General features: G+C 39.2%; 1 protein-coding gene across 1 annotated transcript; it reads right to left on the bottom strand.

The window, feature by feature from the left end:
- Nucleotides 1-2,778: 2,778 nt before the first annotated feature.
- scaf1 (SR-related CTD-associated factor 1) lies at nt 2,779-17,746 on the bottom strand. The gene is given in 7 exon segments (XM_059348476.1): nt 2,779-3,494; nt 5,490-5,618; nt 7,901-8,203; nt 9,240-9,322; nt 10,435-10,879; nt 10,881-13,919; nt 17,566-17,746. Coding segments are annotated over 6 exon segments (4,065 nt in total). The 5' UTR covers nt 13,842-13,919; nt 17,566-17,746; the 3' UTR covers nt 2,779-3,350.
- Between the last annotated feature and the right edge of the window lie 861 nt (nt 17,747-18,607).

The raw sequence follows: 18,607 nt of genomic DNA, 5'->3' as shown, positions 1-18,607 counted from the left end.
TTTCTCTGCCTGACTTCTTCTTCTTCTTCTTCTTCTTCTTCTTCTTCTTCTTCTTCTTCTTCTTCTTCTTCTTCTTCTTCTTCTTCTTCTTCTTCTTCTTCTTCTTCTTCTTCTTCTTCTTCTTCTTCTTCTTCTTCTTCTTCTTCTTCTTCTTCTTCTTCTTCTTCTTCTTCTTCTTCTTCTTCTTCTTCTTCTTCTTCTTCTTCTTCTTCCCGCAACAAAAGTGAGGACTGCAACCACCTATTGGAATAACCTTATTAATAACCTTAACTGGAAAAAGATCTGGAATTTACCTGCTAGATATATAATCAATAACAAGGTTAAAGAAGTATCTTTTAAGATAATTCACAGAATTTACCCATCTAAAGGTTTTTTTTACAGCAATTTAAGAAAGACTTAAACTGCTCTTTCTGTGAAGGACACACTGAAGATATTTTTTTCATTTATTTTGCTCTTTCTCAACTAGATTATGGGAAGATATTTGTAACCTGATTTCTTTTTCGATTGAACCTCATTTGTCCCTGTGCTTTGAACATAATATACTGTTTGGTTTCACTCACTTTCCTTTTGCAAAAGAAAAACAATACGACATCATCAATCTCATGATACAGTTAGCCAAATGGCATATCCATAAATGTTGTTAAGTTAATCAAAAACCTCTTTCTTGTCTTTGAAAATGAAACCAAGCAGTACATTGAGTCTATTAAGAAATCTACCAACTTGAAAGCTGTAAAAACTTTGAATTTATGTTCACTTTACAATGTTTTTGTATGAGGGCTTGCCTCTGTATTGTTGAGAGCCCCTGATGGCGTTTTGTATTGTTGTTGTCTTGTTGGTGTATTGTCTTGCATTGTGTTGCTTTAATAAAGTTTTTTTTTAAAAAGAAGTGAAGACTGGACACCCAAGACCAGACATTATCTATTATTATATGTTGATCCAGTGGTTCTCAAATGGGGGTTCGTGAGATTTTAAAATATACATTTAAAAAGTAGCATCCATGCAAAAATCCTTTAAAAATGATTATTCAATAAATATTTTAGGAAAATATAAGTATACGTTCATAAAATTAATTTTATATTCAGTAGGCTATTCTATTTAATTATCCAAAATAAATAAATAATTTAACAGGAAAAGTGGGAACAATAATATCAATAATAGCACATTACAAAACAAATAAATAAATAATGAAATACATAACTAGATTCTCTCTATAAGTCCTGGTTCCCTCAGGTAATTAATAGAGGTTTATTTTCTTTGCATTTTTCCCAGGAAGACTTTCCAGGGTTTTACTATGTTTCATCTAGAAGTCTTTCTTTCATCATCATCATCATACGTCTTACATTCTACCAGCTCATGTTTGACTGTGTCTGGTTTATTAGCTCTGTAGGGCGAAGTATTTTCTTCTCATATCTATCAGTAGTATCTTAATTATATTGTTCTGAGTATAATTGACCTACTGACCATAGCTTTATGTGCTTATTTAATTATCTTATTGTGTAAAGGCTTGTTTTTAGGATTGACTTTGTGAGCTTTTTCATGCTTTTCAATCTATTCAACTGTTGAATATGATGAGTTTTTACCTCAAATATTGGCTCCAGTTGAGAGTTTTAGCTGCATGTAGTTTAAATGTTATTTGAAAAGCATTTTCTATCACCAAAACGTGCTAGTTTCAAGTATTTCTGCCTTATTTTAATGTTACTACAGTCAAGCTATTCAAGCCACAATTGCTCAAAATAAGAATATTTGTATTTATTTCAAGCTATTATTGGTTTTTCTAGGGTCTAGATATTTTTTACTCATTTAAAGAATTCTTACAAAGAAACATTTACTTCCTGCGCTGGCAGATAATTGTACTTGTTTCGAGCATGTATATGCTTAATTCTAGATATTTATTCCTTATTTTTTGTCAGTTGGTTTTTGCAGTGCATCTCCTCTTTTGGGTTCCTGCTCCTGACTCGAGACCCGGCTCAGACCCGGAGGTTGCCGCCTGGCTCAGACCCAGAGGTTGCTGTAGGGCTCAGACCCGGAGGTTGCTGTAGGGCTCAGACCCAAAGGTTGCTGTAGGGCTCAGACCCAAAGGTTGCCGTAGGGCTCAGACCCGGAGGTTGCCGTAGGGCTCAGACCCGGAGGTTGCTGTAGGGCTCAGACCCAAAGGTTGCCGTAGGGCTCAGACCCAGAGGTTGCCGTAGGGCTTAGACCCGGAGGTTGCCGCCTGGCTCAGACCCAGAGGTTGCTGTAGGGCTCAGACCCGGAGGTTGCTGTAGGGCTCAGACCCAAAGGTTGCCGTAGGGCTCAGACCCAGAGGTTGCCGTAGGGCTTAGACCCAGAGGTTGCCGTAGGGCTTAGACCCAGAGGTTGCCACCTGGCTCATACCCGGAGGTTGCTGTAGGGCTCAGACCCAGAGGTTGCCGTAGGGCTTAGACCCAGAGGTTGCCACCTGGCTCATACCCGGAGGTTGCCGCCTGGCTTTGCCCCGGAGGTTGCCGCCTGGCTTTGCCCCGGAGGTTGCCGCCTGGCTTTGCCCCGGGGGTTGCCGCCTGGCTTTGCCCCGGAGGTTGCCATCTGGCTCAGACCCAGAGGTTGCCGCAGGGTCTGAATTATTGTCTTTCATCTGTGTTAACTGTCTGTATTCTGTACTTCAGTGCTTATTGTTCAGTTTATATTTTTAAGAGCAAACGTAAGACTTATCTTTTCAATTTGGCTTTTACTTGAAACATTTTAAATAACAAAAAAAACTTTAAAAGAAAAAAGCTAAATGAACAAGGTCTTTGTGTTGGATTCTGGTTTTCAAGCAACGTTTATATTTTGTTGGTCAAGTCATTCTATAAAAGAGATTTATCAACTTTCTGAGTCACACATGCACATAAACAGACAGCAGAATCAACAGACTGAGCAGGTCAACGTACTGGACCTTCATCCTGTCTTCACACTAGTGTTCATCATAGTCTGGTGTATATAACTGACATGTCTTTATACACACATAGTAACATAGGGGTAGACAAAATAACATGAACACCGAGTGAATAAATAGCCCTGCAAATAATGCCACCAATGCAACGTTTCTAATGGCCACGGCCAACAAATGTTAAAGTCTAAGCTTCACAAAGGCAGTATTTATTGCAGGGTTGGTGTACTGGACTGTATTAGATCACACGGATGAGCATGAGAGCATCAACCTCTTCAACGCTGGATACATAATACATTTTGGGGTTTTTTTGAGAGAGACATATTTACAGTGAGATCGTAGATACAAAGGGAGAGGCTTCCAGAAGGTCACATAAAAGCACAAACAAGGTGGGCTATTGAAACAATAGTCAAAAAAAATGTCAAAAAATAATAAAAATGGACAATTAGACGGAGGAATGCAGCTCCCTGTCGTCCTCCTCGTCCACTCGGCGTCCATGTTTCCGGAAGTATTTATATCTCTGGACGTAGAGCTTCACCAGGTTGGACACTTTGACCGGGTTGATCTCTCCGGTGCGACTGTGGCAGATCTGAAACATCCACACAGAGTCATTAGTTGGCCTGTTTTTATTAAATATCTAATATTATAATATTAAATACACCAGTTTATATTCTGTTGATGCTTTGTGAGCCAGGTTTGGTGCTGTACGAACAACATTTACAACATTATTATCTGAGCTTCACTCGTCTTTTTTCCCCTCCAGCATATTTTAATGAATTATTATAAAGGAGAGTAGGTGATTTCTTGTCTGTCCAGTCTGTCAAGACTTTAGAACCAGTGTTCCCATCAGGATTTACTGGGATTATGATGGGGGACCCAAACAGAGTAATTTTTCTCATTTTTGCCCTAAAAGTCTAAATTTGGTGCCTCTCCCACATTCTAATGCCACTATTCCATCTGAATCATTTCATATTTTAATGAATTATTATAAAGGAGAATAAAGGTTCTTCTATGTTTTATTTAAGGCGTCTTATTTTGACAGTCTTTTTGTAAATTCTGTGGTGGGTTCTGCTAACACATCCATGTGCTCTGATCCTGGTGGTAGAGAAGCCCACCGGCGGTCCACCGTGTTTTTATAAAAAAAAAAAATGTTAAAAGTTGACAGGAATTTTGAAACGATGACTATTATGTTTTATTATAAGCATATTTATTAAAAATACTTAAATGTAAGGTCTTACAAAAAAGGCCCAATCTTGGCAAATCTTGAAATACAGGTTTAACAAACAAAAAAAACAATTCAAATAAATAAATGTACAAGAAAAAAATAAAAAAATTGAAGACAAAAAAAAAAAAAAATTTGTGATAAAAAATATCTAAAAATTAATGAGAAATATACAGATTTACGAGGAAAAAAAATCTCAAACTTCTTCACAATATTCTCATTTTCTGAGTTTTATGTTTTCATTATCCCATGTCATTTCTTCCTTTTACATTTGTCTTTTTCTCATAAATTTTAGATTTTCTTTTCATAATTTTGTATTTTTTTCTCTTAAATTTGTGATTATGTTTATTATGCGTATATGATTATTATTTTTTTATCGTAAAATAGAGATTTTTTTTTTTTATTGTAAATTTGTTCGTTTTTTCTTGTAATTTTGATAATTCTGGCTTAGAGAGAATGAAAACCCAAAACTTTTCTGAGACTCTGAGTTTTGTGTTTTCATTCTCTCTAAGCCAGAATCATCGAAATTACAAGAAAAACAGGCTTGAAATATTTCACTCTATGTGTAATGAATCTATATAATGTTTGAGTTTCACTTCCTGAAATAACTGACAACAAATATTGAACTTTTTCATGATATTCTTACTGTTTGAGATGTAAACATGTGCTTTATGTCCCTTTAAGGCATGGGTCTCAAACTCGCGGCCCGCAGGCCAATTGTGGCCCTCGTGATGATATTTTGTGGCCCTCACTTTGATATGAAAGTTTAATGTGAGCTTTATATGAATGGCACTTTACCGTGTTGTGTGTGGAAGGTCCTTTAATTGTTTTTTTTTTGGTCATTTTGTTTCTTCTTTGATTAATTTAGTTTTTTCTGTCATTTTGTGTCTTTTTTTGGGTCATTTTGTCTTTTTTTTTGTCTTTTTTTGTTTATTTTTTGGTAATTCTGTGTCCCTTTTTTTGGTCATTTTGTGTCTTTTTTTGTCATTTTGTGTCTTTTTTTGTCATTTTGTGTCTTTTTTTGGTCATTTTGTGTCTTTTTTTGTCATTTTGTGTCTTTTTTGTATTTTTGTGTCTTTTTTTTGGTCATTTTGTGTCTTTTTTTGTCATTTTGTGTCTTTTTTTGTCATTTTGTGTCTTTTTTTGGTCATTTTGTGTCTTTTTTGTCATTTTGTGTCTTTTTTGTATTTTTGTGTCTTTTTTGTATTTTTGTGTCTTTTTTTTGATCATTTTGTGTCTTTTTTAAGTAATTTAGTTGTTTTTCTGTCATTTTGTGTCTTTTTTTGATCATTTTGATACTGCCTCCAGCAGCCCCCAGGTAATTTGAGCTTAAGACCCCTGCTTTAAGGTGTGCTGACTGACCTTATGAACAGCTTTCCTCAGGATGTCTTTGTATTCGTCCTTGTTGATGTCTTTGCGCTGATAATAAGGTTTGATGGCGAGCTTCACCTCCTCCACTGCACGCTCCTGGGTATGCAGCTTCTTTAGGTACTGGACAATTAAAGGAGCAGACATGTTAAATTAATGGTACAATAATAATACAAATATATAAAATTAAACAAATGTATCTGTAGGAGTGATTTCACTAACAGGTTAAACGCTAAACAAGATTAAAACAGAGAATGCAGGCGGGTTAGCAGAGGCTCTGAAATGTTTTAAATGGTTCTGACAGCAAATATTGATACATGTAATTGGCTTAAATCAAATTTAAAATCACAAAGCATGAACTTTTAATCGCCCGACTTAAACAAAATCAGTCAAACAAATGAATATGTGAATCGTTGGAGTTACAGCTTCTGTAAGAAATTTATGTTTAAAAATGGTATTAATGTTTTCTTGGTATTCGCGTATCAAGATGTTAAAGTAAAAGAGGTTCAAATCATTTTGGTTGAGATTGTTGAACAATATCGAACCCATGAAAATTAATTCAAGAGTATGTTTTGAGATTAATGACGATTTTTGCACAATTTATCTTGGTAATATTTCCCCCACAATCATTACTGATAAATATTTGATTAAAATAATGTTGGTAGCCAGTAAAAAAGCTATTAGAAGGAGATGACTATGGAAAGAGTTCCCTTCTAAAGAGGAATGGATCGGAATTGTGAAAGAAATTTATGACTTAATTTATGGAAAAACTGACTTTTTCCTTGAACTTGTGCATGGACAAATTAACTACGTTCTGGAGGAAATGGACAGGAGGCAGTTAATAACAACTAATAATGTGCTCCGTTTCATTTTTTTTTATTTTTTGCTTGCGTACAGCGCCCCCTACTGTCCTACATGATGAGCTCTCTCAGTGTTGTTTGAGAATGTTTCTGTCCCGTTTTGATATGAAGGATAGACTTCATTTTTATGTGTCATTATTTTTTTCTATTTGATAGTTATTTGTTTTAATTTAACTTGTGAATTGTAATATAGGTAGAGGCCTGTATAAGCCATTTTGGGTTTCTTGCCGCTACCTTGCACCTTCGTTTTGGATGGATGGATGGATGGATGGATGGATGGGTGGGTGGATAGATGGATAGATGGATAGATGGATGGATGGATGGATGGATGGATGGATGGATGGATGGATAGATAGATAGATAGATAGATAGATAGATAGATAGATAGATAGATAGATAGATAGATAGATAGATAGATAGATAGATAGATAGATAGATAGATAGATAGATAGATAGATAGATGGATGGATGGATGGATGGATGGATGGATGGATAGATGGATAGATGGATAGATAGATAGATAGATAGATTTTATTTATCCCAAGCTGGGAAATTCCAGTGTATCAGCAGCATTACACACAGAGACAATAACAACACAATTAAAAAAAAAGAACAACCTAGGCATACTTCAAGCAATAAAATATAAAAATACAATAAAATATAAAGTGTCTAAAGAAGGAGTATGTATAAGGAGTAGAATAGAATTCCAGTGCAGAATAAATATGAATATACAGTATAAAAATGTTGGTGCTATGAAACAAATAAGGTGCAATGAACAGTGTGCATAAAAAACACAAAGTGCATAGACAGTTTTGTTGTTATCTCTTTATCCTTGTCTTTTGTCTTATTTGTGCAAAATAAAACAAAACTTCAAAGCTTCAGACTTTGGACAAATGGAGCAAAAATGACTGAAATCTGTCTAAACCCTGGACCTTCCTCTTGAAATGTCCACATTGTTACTATGATTCTTCTCTCCCTGTGGCATGTCTCCCTTCTGGCACCCAACAAATACCCCATTACAAAACAACTACAACTAATAAAAACTAAAACTAATTTTAAAAAATCACAAATTTATGAGAAAAAAGTGACAAATTTACAAGAAAAAAGTGACGAATTTATGAGAAAAAAGTCACAAATTTACGAGAAAAAAGTGATGAATTTATGAGAAAAAAGTGAAAAATGTACAAGAAAAAAGTGACGAATTTACAAGAAAAAAGTGACAAATTTACGACAAAAATTGACAAATTTCAAGAAGAAAATTGTCAAATTTAAGAGAAAAAGTGACAAATGTATGGGGGAAAGTGACAAATTTACCAGAAAAATAATTGACAAAACGCAACATTTATTGTGTCCTCTCCCTGTGTAATAATATTTATACGTATGTATATTTTTTCCATCTGGGCCTTTTCTTTCCTTTCTTTCTCTCTTTCTAAGTATACTGAAAAATACATGACTTCATAAAAATACATTTAAAAAACAAATCCTGGCCCCATGGGTGGATGCTGATGAGACTGGTAGAGATAAAATAATGAAGCTCAGCGTTACCTTATCAGGGTCTTTGCTCCCGTTGTCCCATCCAGGGTCCCCAGAGCTCCCAGTGACCCCCGACAGCCCCACGGGCATGATGGAGGGCGGGGTCTGAGCACAGCCACCCCCCATGGAGGGGTGCAGCAGGGACGGGGGAGTCTTGGTGCAGCCGACCAATGGGAGGGAGTTGTGGAGGATGAACTGGGCGGGGCTTCGGCCAGGAGGAGGAGGGAGAGAGGGAGGGGGAGGGATCTGTGAGGAGGAGGCTGAGGAGGGAGGAGCCAGCTGCTGGGACTGGCTCTGATTGGCTTGGGACAGGATCTGCACCAGACACATGAACAATAATCAATTATTAAATTAATCGTCAACTATTCTGATAATCCAATAATTAGTTTGAGCAGTTTTTTTTAAAGGACAATAAGTCCAAATTCTCTTATTTCAGCTTCTTCAATGTGAATATTTCTGGTTTCTTTGTTCCTTTATGACATTAAACTGAATATCTCTTTGAATACTCTGAATACACAATAAAAGACACAAAAAAGACACAAAATGACTAAAAAATACACAAAAAAGACACAACATGACTAAAAAATACACAACAAAAGACACAAAAAAGACACAAATGACACAAAATGACCAAAAAAGTCACAAAATAACTAAAAAACACACAACAAAAGATACAAAATTACCAAAAAAGACACAAAATGACTAAAAAAGACACAATATGACTAAAAAAGACTCTGGTTTGTGGACAAAACAAGAGATTTGAGGACGTCATCTTGTGGTTTGGGAAACACTCATTGACATTTTTATACATTTTATTGACCAAACAACTAACTGATTAATCGTTTCAATAACCATTAGTTGCAGCCCTAGTACTGTGGGTTACTGTACCGCTGCTCCTCTAATAAACACACAGCAAAGTAATCTAACCAACAGAGAAGACAGGATGCCGTTAGCACAGGATAATTGGCTTATGATGGTAAACGATGTATAATTTATTAATGTATGAACTGCTGTTTAGCCCACTAGCCATGCTAGCTAGCACAGTTCTTGATAGCAACCCCACCGACTGCTAAACATTTAGCAGAAAGCCCAACAAAATAACATCCTAAATGCTACGTTAAACATTGTTGAAAGCCCTTTTACAGCTCGCTGTAAGTGTTTAAAGGCTGGAATTGAAGAACTTCACATATCTGACTGTCACAAATAATTAATGCATTTCTTTTTTTTATCCATAAAACCCAGTGATATATATTTTTTTAAAAATCAATACAAAAATGAAAATGGAAATAGGGTTATTTAAAATATCATTATCTGCACAGTTTTTATTACAAATGAAGAGTCACTTTCTGACCTGGCTGGTGGCCTGGATGAACTCCTGGGCCTTCGCTCTGCTGGCTATGTTGGCCTCCTCCATTTTGAAGAGCAGAGCAGTCACTGAGAAGAAGAAGAATGATGAAGACTGTTAGTTCAGCACAAGGACATTTATAAAGCTTTTCTGATCTACTGAAGTCTTCACAGACGGAGCAACACTGGATTTGCACAATGTGGATAACGACAGTATTATATGGAAGTAACATGACGCTGGTGATGGCTTCTTTTTTTTAAAATAATTTTTATCCCACGATTTTGTAACCCATTTTTTATTTATCACCCAGTTTTTCCTGTATCATGATCCTGGGAGCCACCTCGTCCCCGTTGGTCTGGGGAGAGCCCTGAACTGGACTCATGCTTCCTCCGAGACTTGACGAGTTTCCCCCAGTAAGACGTAGCGCGTGGCAGGATCACGTTGTTATAAACATTTATTGTGACTTTTTTTAATCTGGCACCCAACAAATACCCCATTACAAAACAACTACAACTAATAAAAACTAAAACTAATTTAAAAAAAGCACAAATTTATGAGAAAAAAGTGACTAATTTACAAGAAAAAGTGACGAATTAATGAGAAAAAAGTGACGAATTTATGAGAAAAAAGTCACAAATTTACAAGAAAGTCACAAATTTACAAGAAAAAAGGCACATATTTATGAGAAAAAAGTGACGAATTTATGAGAAAAAAGTTACAAATTTATGAGAAAAAAGTGACGAATTTACAAGAAAGAAGTCATAGATTTACAAGAAAAAAAGTGACGAATTTACAAGAAAAAAGTGACGAATTCACGACAAAAATTGACAAATTTCAAGAAGAAAATTGTCAAATTTAAGAGAAAAAGTGACAAATGTATGGGGGAAAGTGACAAATTTACCAGAAAAATAATTGACAAAAACGCAACATTTATTGTGTCCTTATTAAATCTGGCACCCAACAAATACCCCATTACAAAACAACTACAACTAATAAAAACTAAACTAAAACTAAGCATTTTCCCAAAAATAAAAACCAATTAAAACTAGCAAACTCACTCTAAAAATTAACTAAAACAAACGGAATCTGAAAAAAAAAAATCACAACGAAATTAAAACTAATGAAAAATCCTCAACTATTAAAACCTTGGTCTCAAGCTCATTATACAGCAGATTTCTGTACATCTTTTGAAGGAACTCACATGCAAGGACTCCTCCGGTGGTGCAGTCCACTCCGGTCTGCAGACTCCAGGGGAGGGCAGGAGCTGCTGGAGGGGGAGGAGGAGGAGGCTTACTGGCCGACGAGGAAGACACCGAGGAAGGGTCTGACGAGGTCAGAGGCATCGACAAGGAGGTGAGACCACAGCCCGTCGAGGAGGAGGAGCAGGGAGGCGAGGCCAGGGATTTAGGAGCATCGTCAGGAGGAGGCGGCTTGGCAGCGGGTGTAGACAGGGAGATGTTGAGGCCGGGTCCCTGGGGGGTCGACAGGCTGGACGGACTGGACGCTGGCGGCGTGGGGGGGCTGGTCTGAGTGGGACAGTCCTCCGCTAGGAAAGACGGGTCTGGGGTCTTACAGCTGCTGTCCACAGTCTGAGAGTCCGGAGACGAGTCCCTAGTGTCCCGCAGAGGAGCCATGGAGGGCGGGGGGGGTGTGGGGCGGCGAGGAAGAGGGTGGGAGCACACTGGTGGAGGAGGAGGAGGACGAGGAAGAGGAGGAAGAACAGTGTGTAGGGCCCGCTTGGCTCGTATGTGGACTGACTAACTTGTTCCCGTCTCCAATGGCCGACTGAGCGTCTAAAGAAGCTCCGCCCCAGGACTCAGACAAGCCTTCCGCTTGGCCGCCATCTTCCTTCGTCAATCCTACAACTCCACCTTTATCTCTCGTCTTCTTGGCGAGGCGACGGCGCCGCTTGGTAGCCAGAGATGAAGACGGGGAGGAGGCAGACGAGGAGGTGGACGTGATGGAGCTTGGTTTTGTTTTCTTAGATTTCAGTCCTGCAGGGCTGGTTAGAGAAGATGGCGGTGCAACTAAGCTGCTTCGCTTCCCCAAACTGGACAGATCTTTGTTGCGGTTTCCCAGCGATAGTGGCTCCGAGCAAGGTTTGAGAAACGGAGACCTGCTCTCATTGTCCCTGCAGAAGACTACTGCAATTGAGCCCCCGACCACAGAGCCCCCAGCACCTCCTCCTGAACCTCCTGGCCCTAGGAGGTCCATGCCCAGCTTTCCAGAGCCGACCGAAGCGCCCGTAGTGCTGCTCACGCCTTCACGCACCAGCACGGACACTTTGGACTGCAGCTTGCCTTTCCGACTGCCGCCGCTCTCTTTCTTGGATTTGCCAGAGTGGCCCAAATCCTTCCTGCTGCCTTTGTCCCGGACTTTGTCCTTCCCCATCTTCCTTTCCTGCTTTGCTGAGGGGATTCCAGATGAGGTGGAGGCTGAGCCTGTAGTGACCGTCAGTGAGGAAAGGCATTTGTTTTTGGTTCTATTTGAGGACGAGGAATCAAACTGGCCGAATTTCTTTAATGTTCGAGATTTCTTTTTCGGGTGATGCTGTCCAGTCTTGAGGGTAGTTTTAGTTTTGGGGCTAGGGATTGGTGGCTCTGGAAGCAGGGCAGCAGGAGGTGTATCCTCCAAAGACGGGTAGTCCGAGTCCAAAGCCTCGCCATCCAAAGACAACACGTCAATCTCCAGTTTGTCTGAAAAGCGATCAGACTCGTAACTATGATACCTCGGGGGTGAGAGTGACTGTGATCGGCTGTGACAACTCCCCTGGTCCTCCATGTCTCCACCTGAGTGCCATTTCCTCTTCTTCTTCTTCTTGTGGGGTTTGTCAGAGTCCTGCGTTGGCCGGCAGGGAGATGTTGAGGCGAGTCTCGGGGAGCCGGGTACTGTGGTGGTGGTCGTGGTGGTGGTTACCGTTATAGTTCTCTTGATGGCGAAGAGGTCGGACCCATTGAGGTCTTGGATAGACGGCGGGACAACGGGACGACCATCACGCCGCCGTTCCCTCTCACGATGCCGGTCTCGATCACCTTCCCGCTTCTCCCTGCTTCGTTTCGACCTCTTTGAAAAGCCTCGCTCTCTGCTGCTCTGATGCTGCCTCCCCTTCCGTTCCCTCTCGTCCTTTCTGGAGCTAGAATCTCGATCTCTTTCGTCTCTTCTGTTGCTGCTCGCCCGATATTGTTCTCTGTCTCTCTCTCTTCCTCTGTCTCTGTCCCTCTCTCTGTCTTTATCTCTTTCTTTGTGTTTCTCTTCAGTTAGGCTTGAAAAGGAGTGTCTCGCCTGCCCTCCTCTTCCTAAGGAGTTGTAGGACCGTGAGGCCTCTGGACTGCTGGGCTGCCTTTTCTTCCTCTTCCGGCTACTGCTCCTGCTGCTCCCCCTTCCCGTCACCTCTTTCCCACTCTTGTGTCTTCGCTCCCTGTCTTTGCTCCTCTCCCGTCCTCTATCTTTGTCCTTCCTGCTCTTTTTTCTTCTCTCCTCCTTCTCCCCAGACTTCTTCTCCTTGCTCTTCTGGCCGTTGCCGTCCTTGGAACTCTTGGAGGATTTGCCGGGGTTCTTGTTGTCTTGTTCTACCGGGAGTGTGAGAGAGGACGAGGGAGTAGAAGCTGGAGGATGGGAGGGAGGAGGCGTTGGCTGAGGAGAGAGGGAGGAAGAAGCAGGGAAGGAGAGATATCTTTCCTTCCGCTTGCTGACCAGCTTCCTTCTCAGATCCTCCAAACCGACCACGGGTTCGTCTTCAGGCTCCCGGTCCACCTCCCAGTTGCTTTCTGCACGCACAGACACAAAGCCGTCCCCGTCCAGCACCCGCAGGATCCGCTCCGGCTTTGAACCAAAAAAAGAGACGCTGGGAGAATTCAGGGGAAGGATGTCTCCAACTGGTCTCTTAGTGCTTCCATCTTTGTCGGCAGCAGCCACTATCTCCCCCTCCTCGATCTCAGAGTGATCCGAGTCGCCACACTCCCTCTCCTCGCCAGATTTGGCCGTGCTACAGTCCACTCTCCTCCTCAGTGGGAGCTGGGTGGCCAGACAGGAGCTCGGCAGGTCAGCTAAGGTGTCCGTTGAATCTGGAGGTTCTTCCTCTTTTTCATCATCTCCTCTCTCAGCGTTTCTCTTCCCCACTCTCACTTTTTCACAACCTCCATCATCGGCGTCTGACGCCGGAGAACCGGTGGGATCGAAGGGGTCGTACTTCTCCCCTTCCCAGTCCTCGTCCTTCACTCCCTCGGTGGGATGGAAAGGATCGTACATCTCCCTTTTCATGCCCACTTCGTCACAATCAACATGCGTCTGTGCTGAAGTGTGAGGGAAGGGTTCGGAGGAGGTGGTGTTGGGTGGAGGTGTGGACTGGGTTGCTAGAGAGGCAGAAGTGGAGGACACCCTGGCCACCTCCGTCCCCGTGGTCTGACCTTTCACATGGTTCTGGTAACCTGATGAGTTGATGCAGACAGAGGAGGATGTAGACAAGGGAGACGACGGATCAGACGAAGGAGAGGACACGGATAAGGAGGGGGAGCAGGGCGGAGGGCTCCTGGCGATCTCTCTAACTCCACTGGGGGAAAAGGAGGCAGTAGGCCTCCTCTTGAAGCCTGATGACGGAGTCAAGTCCATGGACCAGGAGAACTGGTGGCGCAGGAGTCAGACAGCGGGTCCTGAAGGTTGGCGGTGATGGAAAATCCAGGAGTTAACCTAGTAGAAAGAACGGGACACATTAAGATTTTTATCTTAAAATGAAAATCTTAGTGGAAATATTGGGGTCACGGACGCAAAAGAAGCCTGTGGTAACATTTGTGAACATTTCAAGAATGTGAGAATATTCAACATTATCACTCATCTGCTCTTTGTCAAAGAACACCTAACAACCTATACAATAAGTTGTCCAAATTCAACACAGCATCTTATAAATGTTCATGCCAACTACAACTAAAGGTACATTTGTTTGGACAAATATAATAACAGAAATAGCTCATAAAAGTTAAATTAAACACTAAATTACCAAAAAAGACACAAAATGACAAAATACATGCAAAAATGACAAAAATGTATGCATAAATGACCAAAAAGGACACAAGAAGACCAAAAATAGATGCAAAAATGTTGAAAAAATGACACTAAATTATCGAAATAGAAACAAATTGACCAAAAATCGAAGTAAAACTGATCAAAAAATACACAAAATGATCAAATATACAGTCATGGAAAAAAATATTAGTTTTCTTGTTCATTTTAATGCCTGGTACAACTAAAGGTCCATTTGTTTGGACAAATATAATGATAACAACAAAAATAACTGATAGGAGTTAAATTGAAGAGCTGATATCTAGACATTTTCCATGTTTTTTTTTTATTATAACCAAAATCATTATCAAGAAAACCATGTTAAATGTCTAGATGTCAGCTCTTAAATTAAACTCTTATCAGCTATTTCTTTTGTTATTATTATATTTGTCCAAACAAATTTACCTTTGGTTGTACCAGCCATTAAAATGCATTGCAGAAAACAACAAATTGACCAAAAAAGACGTAAAATGACCATAAAAGACACAAAACGTACAAAAAAGATGTATAATGACCAAAAAAAGACACAAATCGACCAAAAAAAAGACGTTAAATGACCAATAAAAAGACACAAAATTACCAAAAAAGACGTTAAATGACCATAAAAGACACAAATTGACCAATAAAAAGACATGTAATGACCAATAAAAAGACACAATGGTTAATGATTTTGGTTATTATCAATAAAACATGTTAAATGTGGTTAAATGTCTAGATATCAGCTCTTAAATTAAACTCTTATCAGCTAATTTTGTTGTTATCATTATATTTGTCCAAACAAATGTACCTTAAGTTGTACCAGACATTAAAATAAAAGAAAGCAACAAGAAAACAAGGGCGGTCTAATGATTTTTTTCTATGACATTATACAGGTGATTCTCATGAAGCTTTTTAAACATATTTTTGATTCACAAATTCATTACTGTAATGTGTCCAGATAAAAATGTCATGGTTTCCCCCACACTTATATACAATAAATATTTAATAAAAACTTTATAAAAATGAATATACATTTGTTTAAAAATGTGTAATTTAACAGAATATAATAAAACATAAGGGTTTTTATGTATATAATAAAAAATAGCTGATAAGAATTTAATTTGAGAGGTGATATGTAGACATTTAACATGGATTTCTGGATAATGATTGTGGTTATAATCAATAAAACCATGTTAAATGTCTAGATATCAGCTCTTAAATTAAACTCTTACCAGCTATTTTTGTTGTTATCATTATATTTGTCCAAACAAATGTACTTTTAGTTGTACCAGCCATTAAAATGAACAAGAAATCGAAGAAAACTAATAATTTTTTCCATGACTGTATTTTTGATCATTTTATGTCTTTTTTGATCATTTTTACTTCGATTTTTGGTCAATTTGTTTCTATTTCGATAATTTAGTGTAATTTTTTCAACATTTTTGCATCTATTTTTGGTCTTTTTTGGTTATTTATGCATACATGTTTGCCATTTTTGCATGTATTTTGTGTCTTTTTTTGTAATTTAGTGTCCTTTTTGGTCATTTATGCATATTTTTGGTCATTTTTGCATCTATTTTTGGTCATGTTGTGTCTTTTTTTTGTAATTTAGTATCCTTTTTGATCATTTTTGCATCTATTTTTGGACATTTTGCGTCATTTTTGGTAATTTAGTGTCCTTTTGGATCATTTTTGCATCGATTTTGGTCATTTTGTGTCCTTTTCGGTCATTTTGTGTCCTTTTTGGTCATTTTTGCATCAATTGTTGTCATTTTTGCATCTATTTTTTGTCATTTTGTGTCCTTTATGGTCATTTCTGCATTTATTTTTGTCATTTTGTGTCCTTTTTGGTCATTTTTGCATCAATTGTTGTCATTTTTGCATCTATTTTTTGTCATTTTGTGTCCTTTATGGTCATTTCTGCATTTATTTTTGTCATTTTGTGTCCTTTTTGGTCATTTCTGCATCTATTTTTTGTCATTTTGTGGGGTTTTTGACATTAAATTAAACAAGAAAAGCAAGGAGAAAACCGGGGCGGTCTAATAATTTGTTCTATGACTGTATATGTTTATTAAATATGTGATGAATCTGCTAAATGAGGCAGAAAACAGCTGTTCCGGGCACCAGATAGCTCGGTAACCGGTCAGCACACAACACCGGTGTCTTGTTTTACTGTTAGCCTCTGTTAGCCTCTGTTAGCTCACTGGTGACGCTTCAGCTAACGGAACGTCGCAGTCTGTCAAATTAAACACCTCTGTAACTATAGCTAACACTATCTTTATTGTAATTATTTCCCTGGTTTGATTTTATTTGCTGGTCAATTTGTTTCTATTTCGATAATTTAGTGTCATTTTTTCAACATTTTTGCATCTATTTTTGGTCTTTTTTGGTAATTTATGCATACATGTTTGTCATTATTGCATGTATTTTGTGTCTTTTTTTGTAATTTAGTGTCCTTTTTGGTCATTTATGCATATTTTTGGTCATTTTTGGTCATGTTGTGTCTTTTTTTGTAATTTAGTATCCTTTTTGATCATTTTTGCATCTATTTTTGGACATTTTGCGTCATTTTTGGTAATTTAGTGTCCTTTTGGATCATTTTTGCATCAATTTTGGTCATTTTTGCATCTATTTTTTGTCATGTGTCTTTTTTTGGTAATTTAGTATCCTTTTTGATCATTTTTGCATCTATTTTTGGTCATTTTGTGTCATTTTTGGTAATTTAGTATCCTTTTTGATCATTTTTGCATCTATTTTTGGTCATTTTGAGTCATTTCTGGTCATTTTGTGTCCTTTTGGATCATTTTTGCATCAATTGTTGTCATTTTTGCATCTATTTTTTGTCATTTTGTGGGGGGTTTTTGTCATTAAATTAAACAAGAAAAGCAAGGAGAAAACCAGGGCGGTCTAATAATTTGTTCTATGACTGTATATGTTTATTAAATATGTGATGAATCTGCTAAATGAGGCAGAAAACAGCTGTTCCGGGCACCAGATAGCTCGGTAACCGGTCAGGACACAACACCGGTGTCTTGTTTTACTGTTAGCCTGTTAGCCTCTGTTAGCTCACTGGTGACGCTTCAGCTAACGGAACGTCGCAGTCTGTCAAATTAAACACCCTTATAACTATAGCTGACACTATCTTTATTGTTATTATTTCCCTGGTTTGATTGTATTTGCTGTATTAAAAGATAAACAGCCTGTTCAGGTGTTGGTCAGCTAGCGTCAGTTAGCTTCCTGGAGCTAACAGGAGCTACCGTCCAGGGTTACCTGGGTGTTAACTACCGGTCAGATTTACCTGTAGTCCGCTAATCTGCAGCCTCAGACACAACCCGCCGCCTCCACGTGCATCTAATCAACCGTTTAAACTCACTACCAACGGCTTGTTTTCGGGTTTTTTGCCGTTTTAAATGCGCAACAGCAGCACTAGTCCATCAATGGCCGCCATCTTCCTTTTCCCCTCACACCGGACACAAAGCATGATGGGAAAAGAGTTGGTCACCGCCTCCCATAGAGGTCTATGAGAGCTCCCATAGAGGTCTATGAGAGCTCCCACAGACCTCTATGAGACTCCGTCCTCGGCTCCCATAGAGGTCTATGAGAGCTCCCATAGATATCTATGGGAGCTGAGGACGGAGCCTCTATGAGAGCTCCCATAGAGGTCTATGAGAGCTCCCATAGAGGCTCCGTCCTCGGCTCCCATAGATATCTATGGTCACCACTGCTCCCATAGATATCTATGAGAGCTCCGTCCTCGGCTCCCATAGAGATCTATGAGAGCTCCCATAGAGATCTATGAGAGCTCCGTCCTCGGATCCCATAGAGATCTATGAGAGCTCCCATAGAGATCTATGAGAGCTCCGTCCTCGGATCCCATAGAGATCTATGAGAGCTCCGTCCTCGGATCCCATAGAGATCTATGAGAGCTCCGTCTTCGGATCCCATAGAGCAGCTATTCTCAACCTTGGGGTCGGGACCCCAATTGGGGTCGCGAGATGATTTCTGGGGGTCGCCAAATCATTTTGGAAGTCAGCTCTGTCTCCACTGTGTTAAAGTGTCTTTTTTTTGGTCATTTTGTGGTCAATTTGTGTATTTTTTGGTCATTTTGTTTCCTTTTTTTAGTCATTTTGTGTATTTTTTGGTCATTTTGTGTGTTTTTTGACCATTTTGTGTCTTTTTTGATCGTTTTGTGGTCAATTTGTGTCTTATTTGGTCACTTTGTTTCTTTTTTGGGTGATCTGAACTGTGCTTGTGAGATTCTGTTCAGTGAGCATGTTGTCCGCGACCCCCGCTCACTGAACAGAATCTCACACGCACAGTTCAGATCACCCAAAAAAGAA

The sequence above is a fragment of the Centropristis striata genome, chromosome 13, assembly GCF_030273125.1.
Source record: "Centropristis striata isolate RG_2023a ecotype Rhode Island chromosome 13, C.striata_1.0, whole genome shotgun sequence".
Taxonomy (NCBI): Eukaryota; Metazoa; Chordata; class Actinopteri; order Perciformes; family Serranidae; genus Centropristis; species Centropristis striata.
This window is presented reverse-complemented; position numbering and strand designations above follow the sequence as displayed.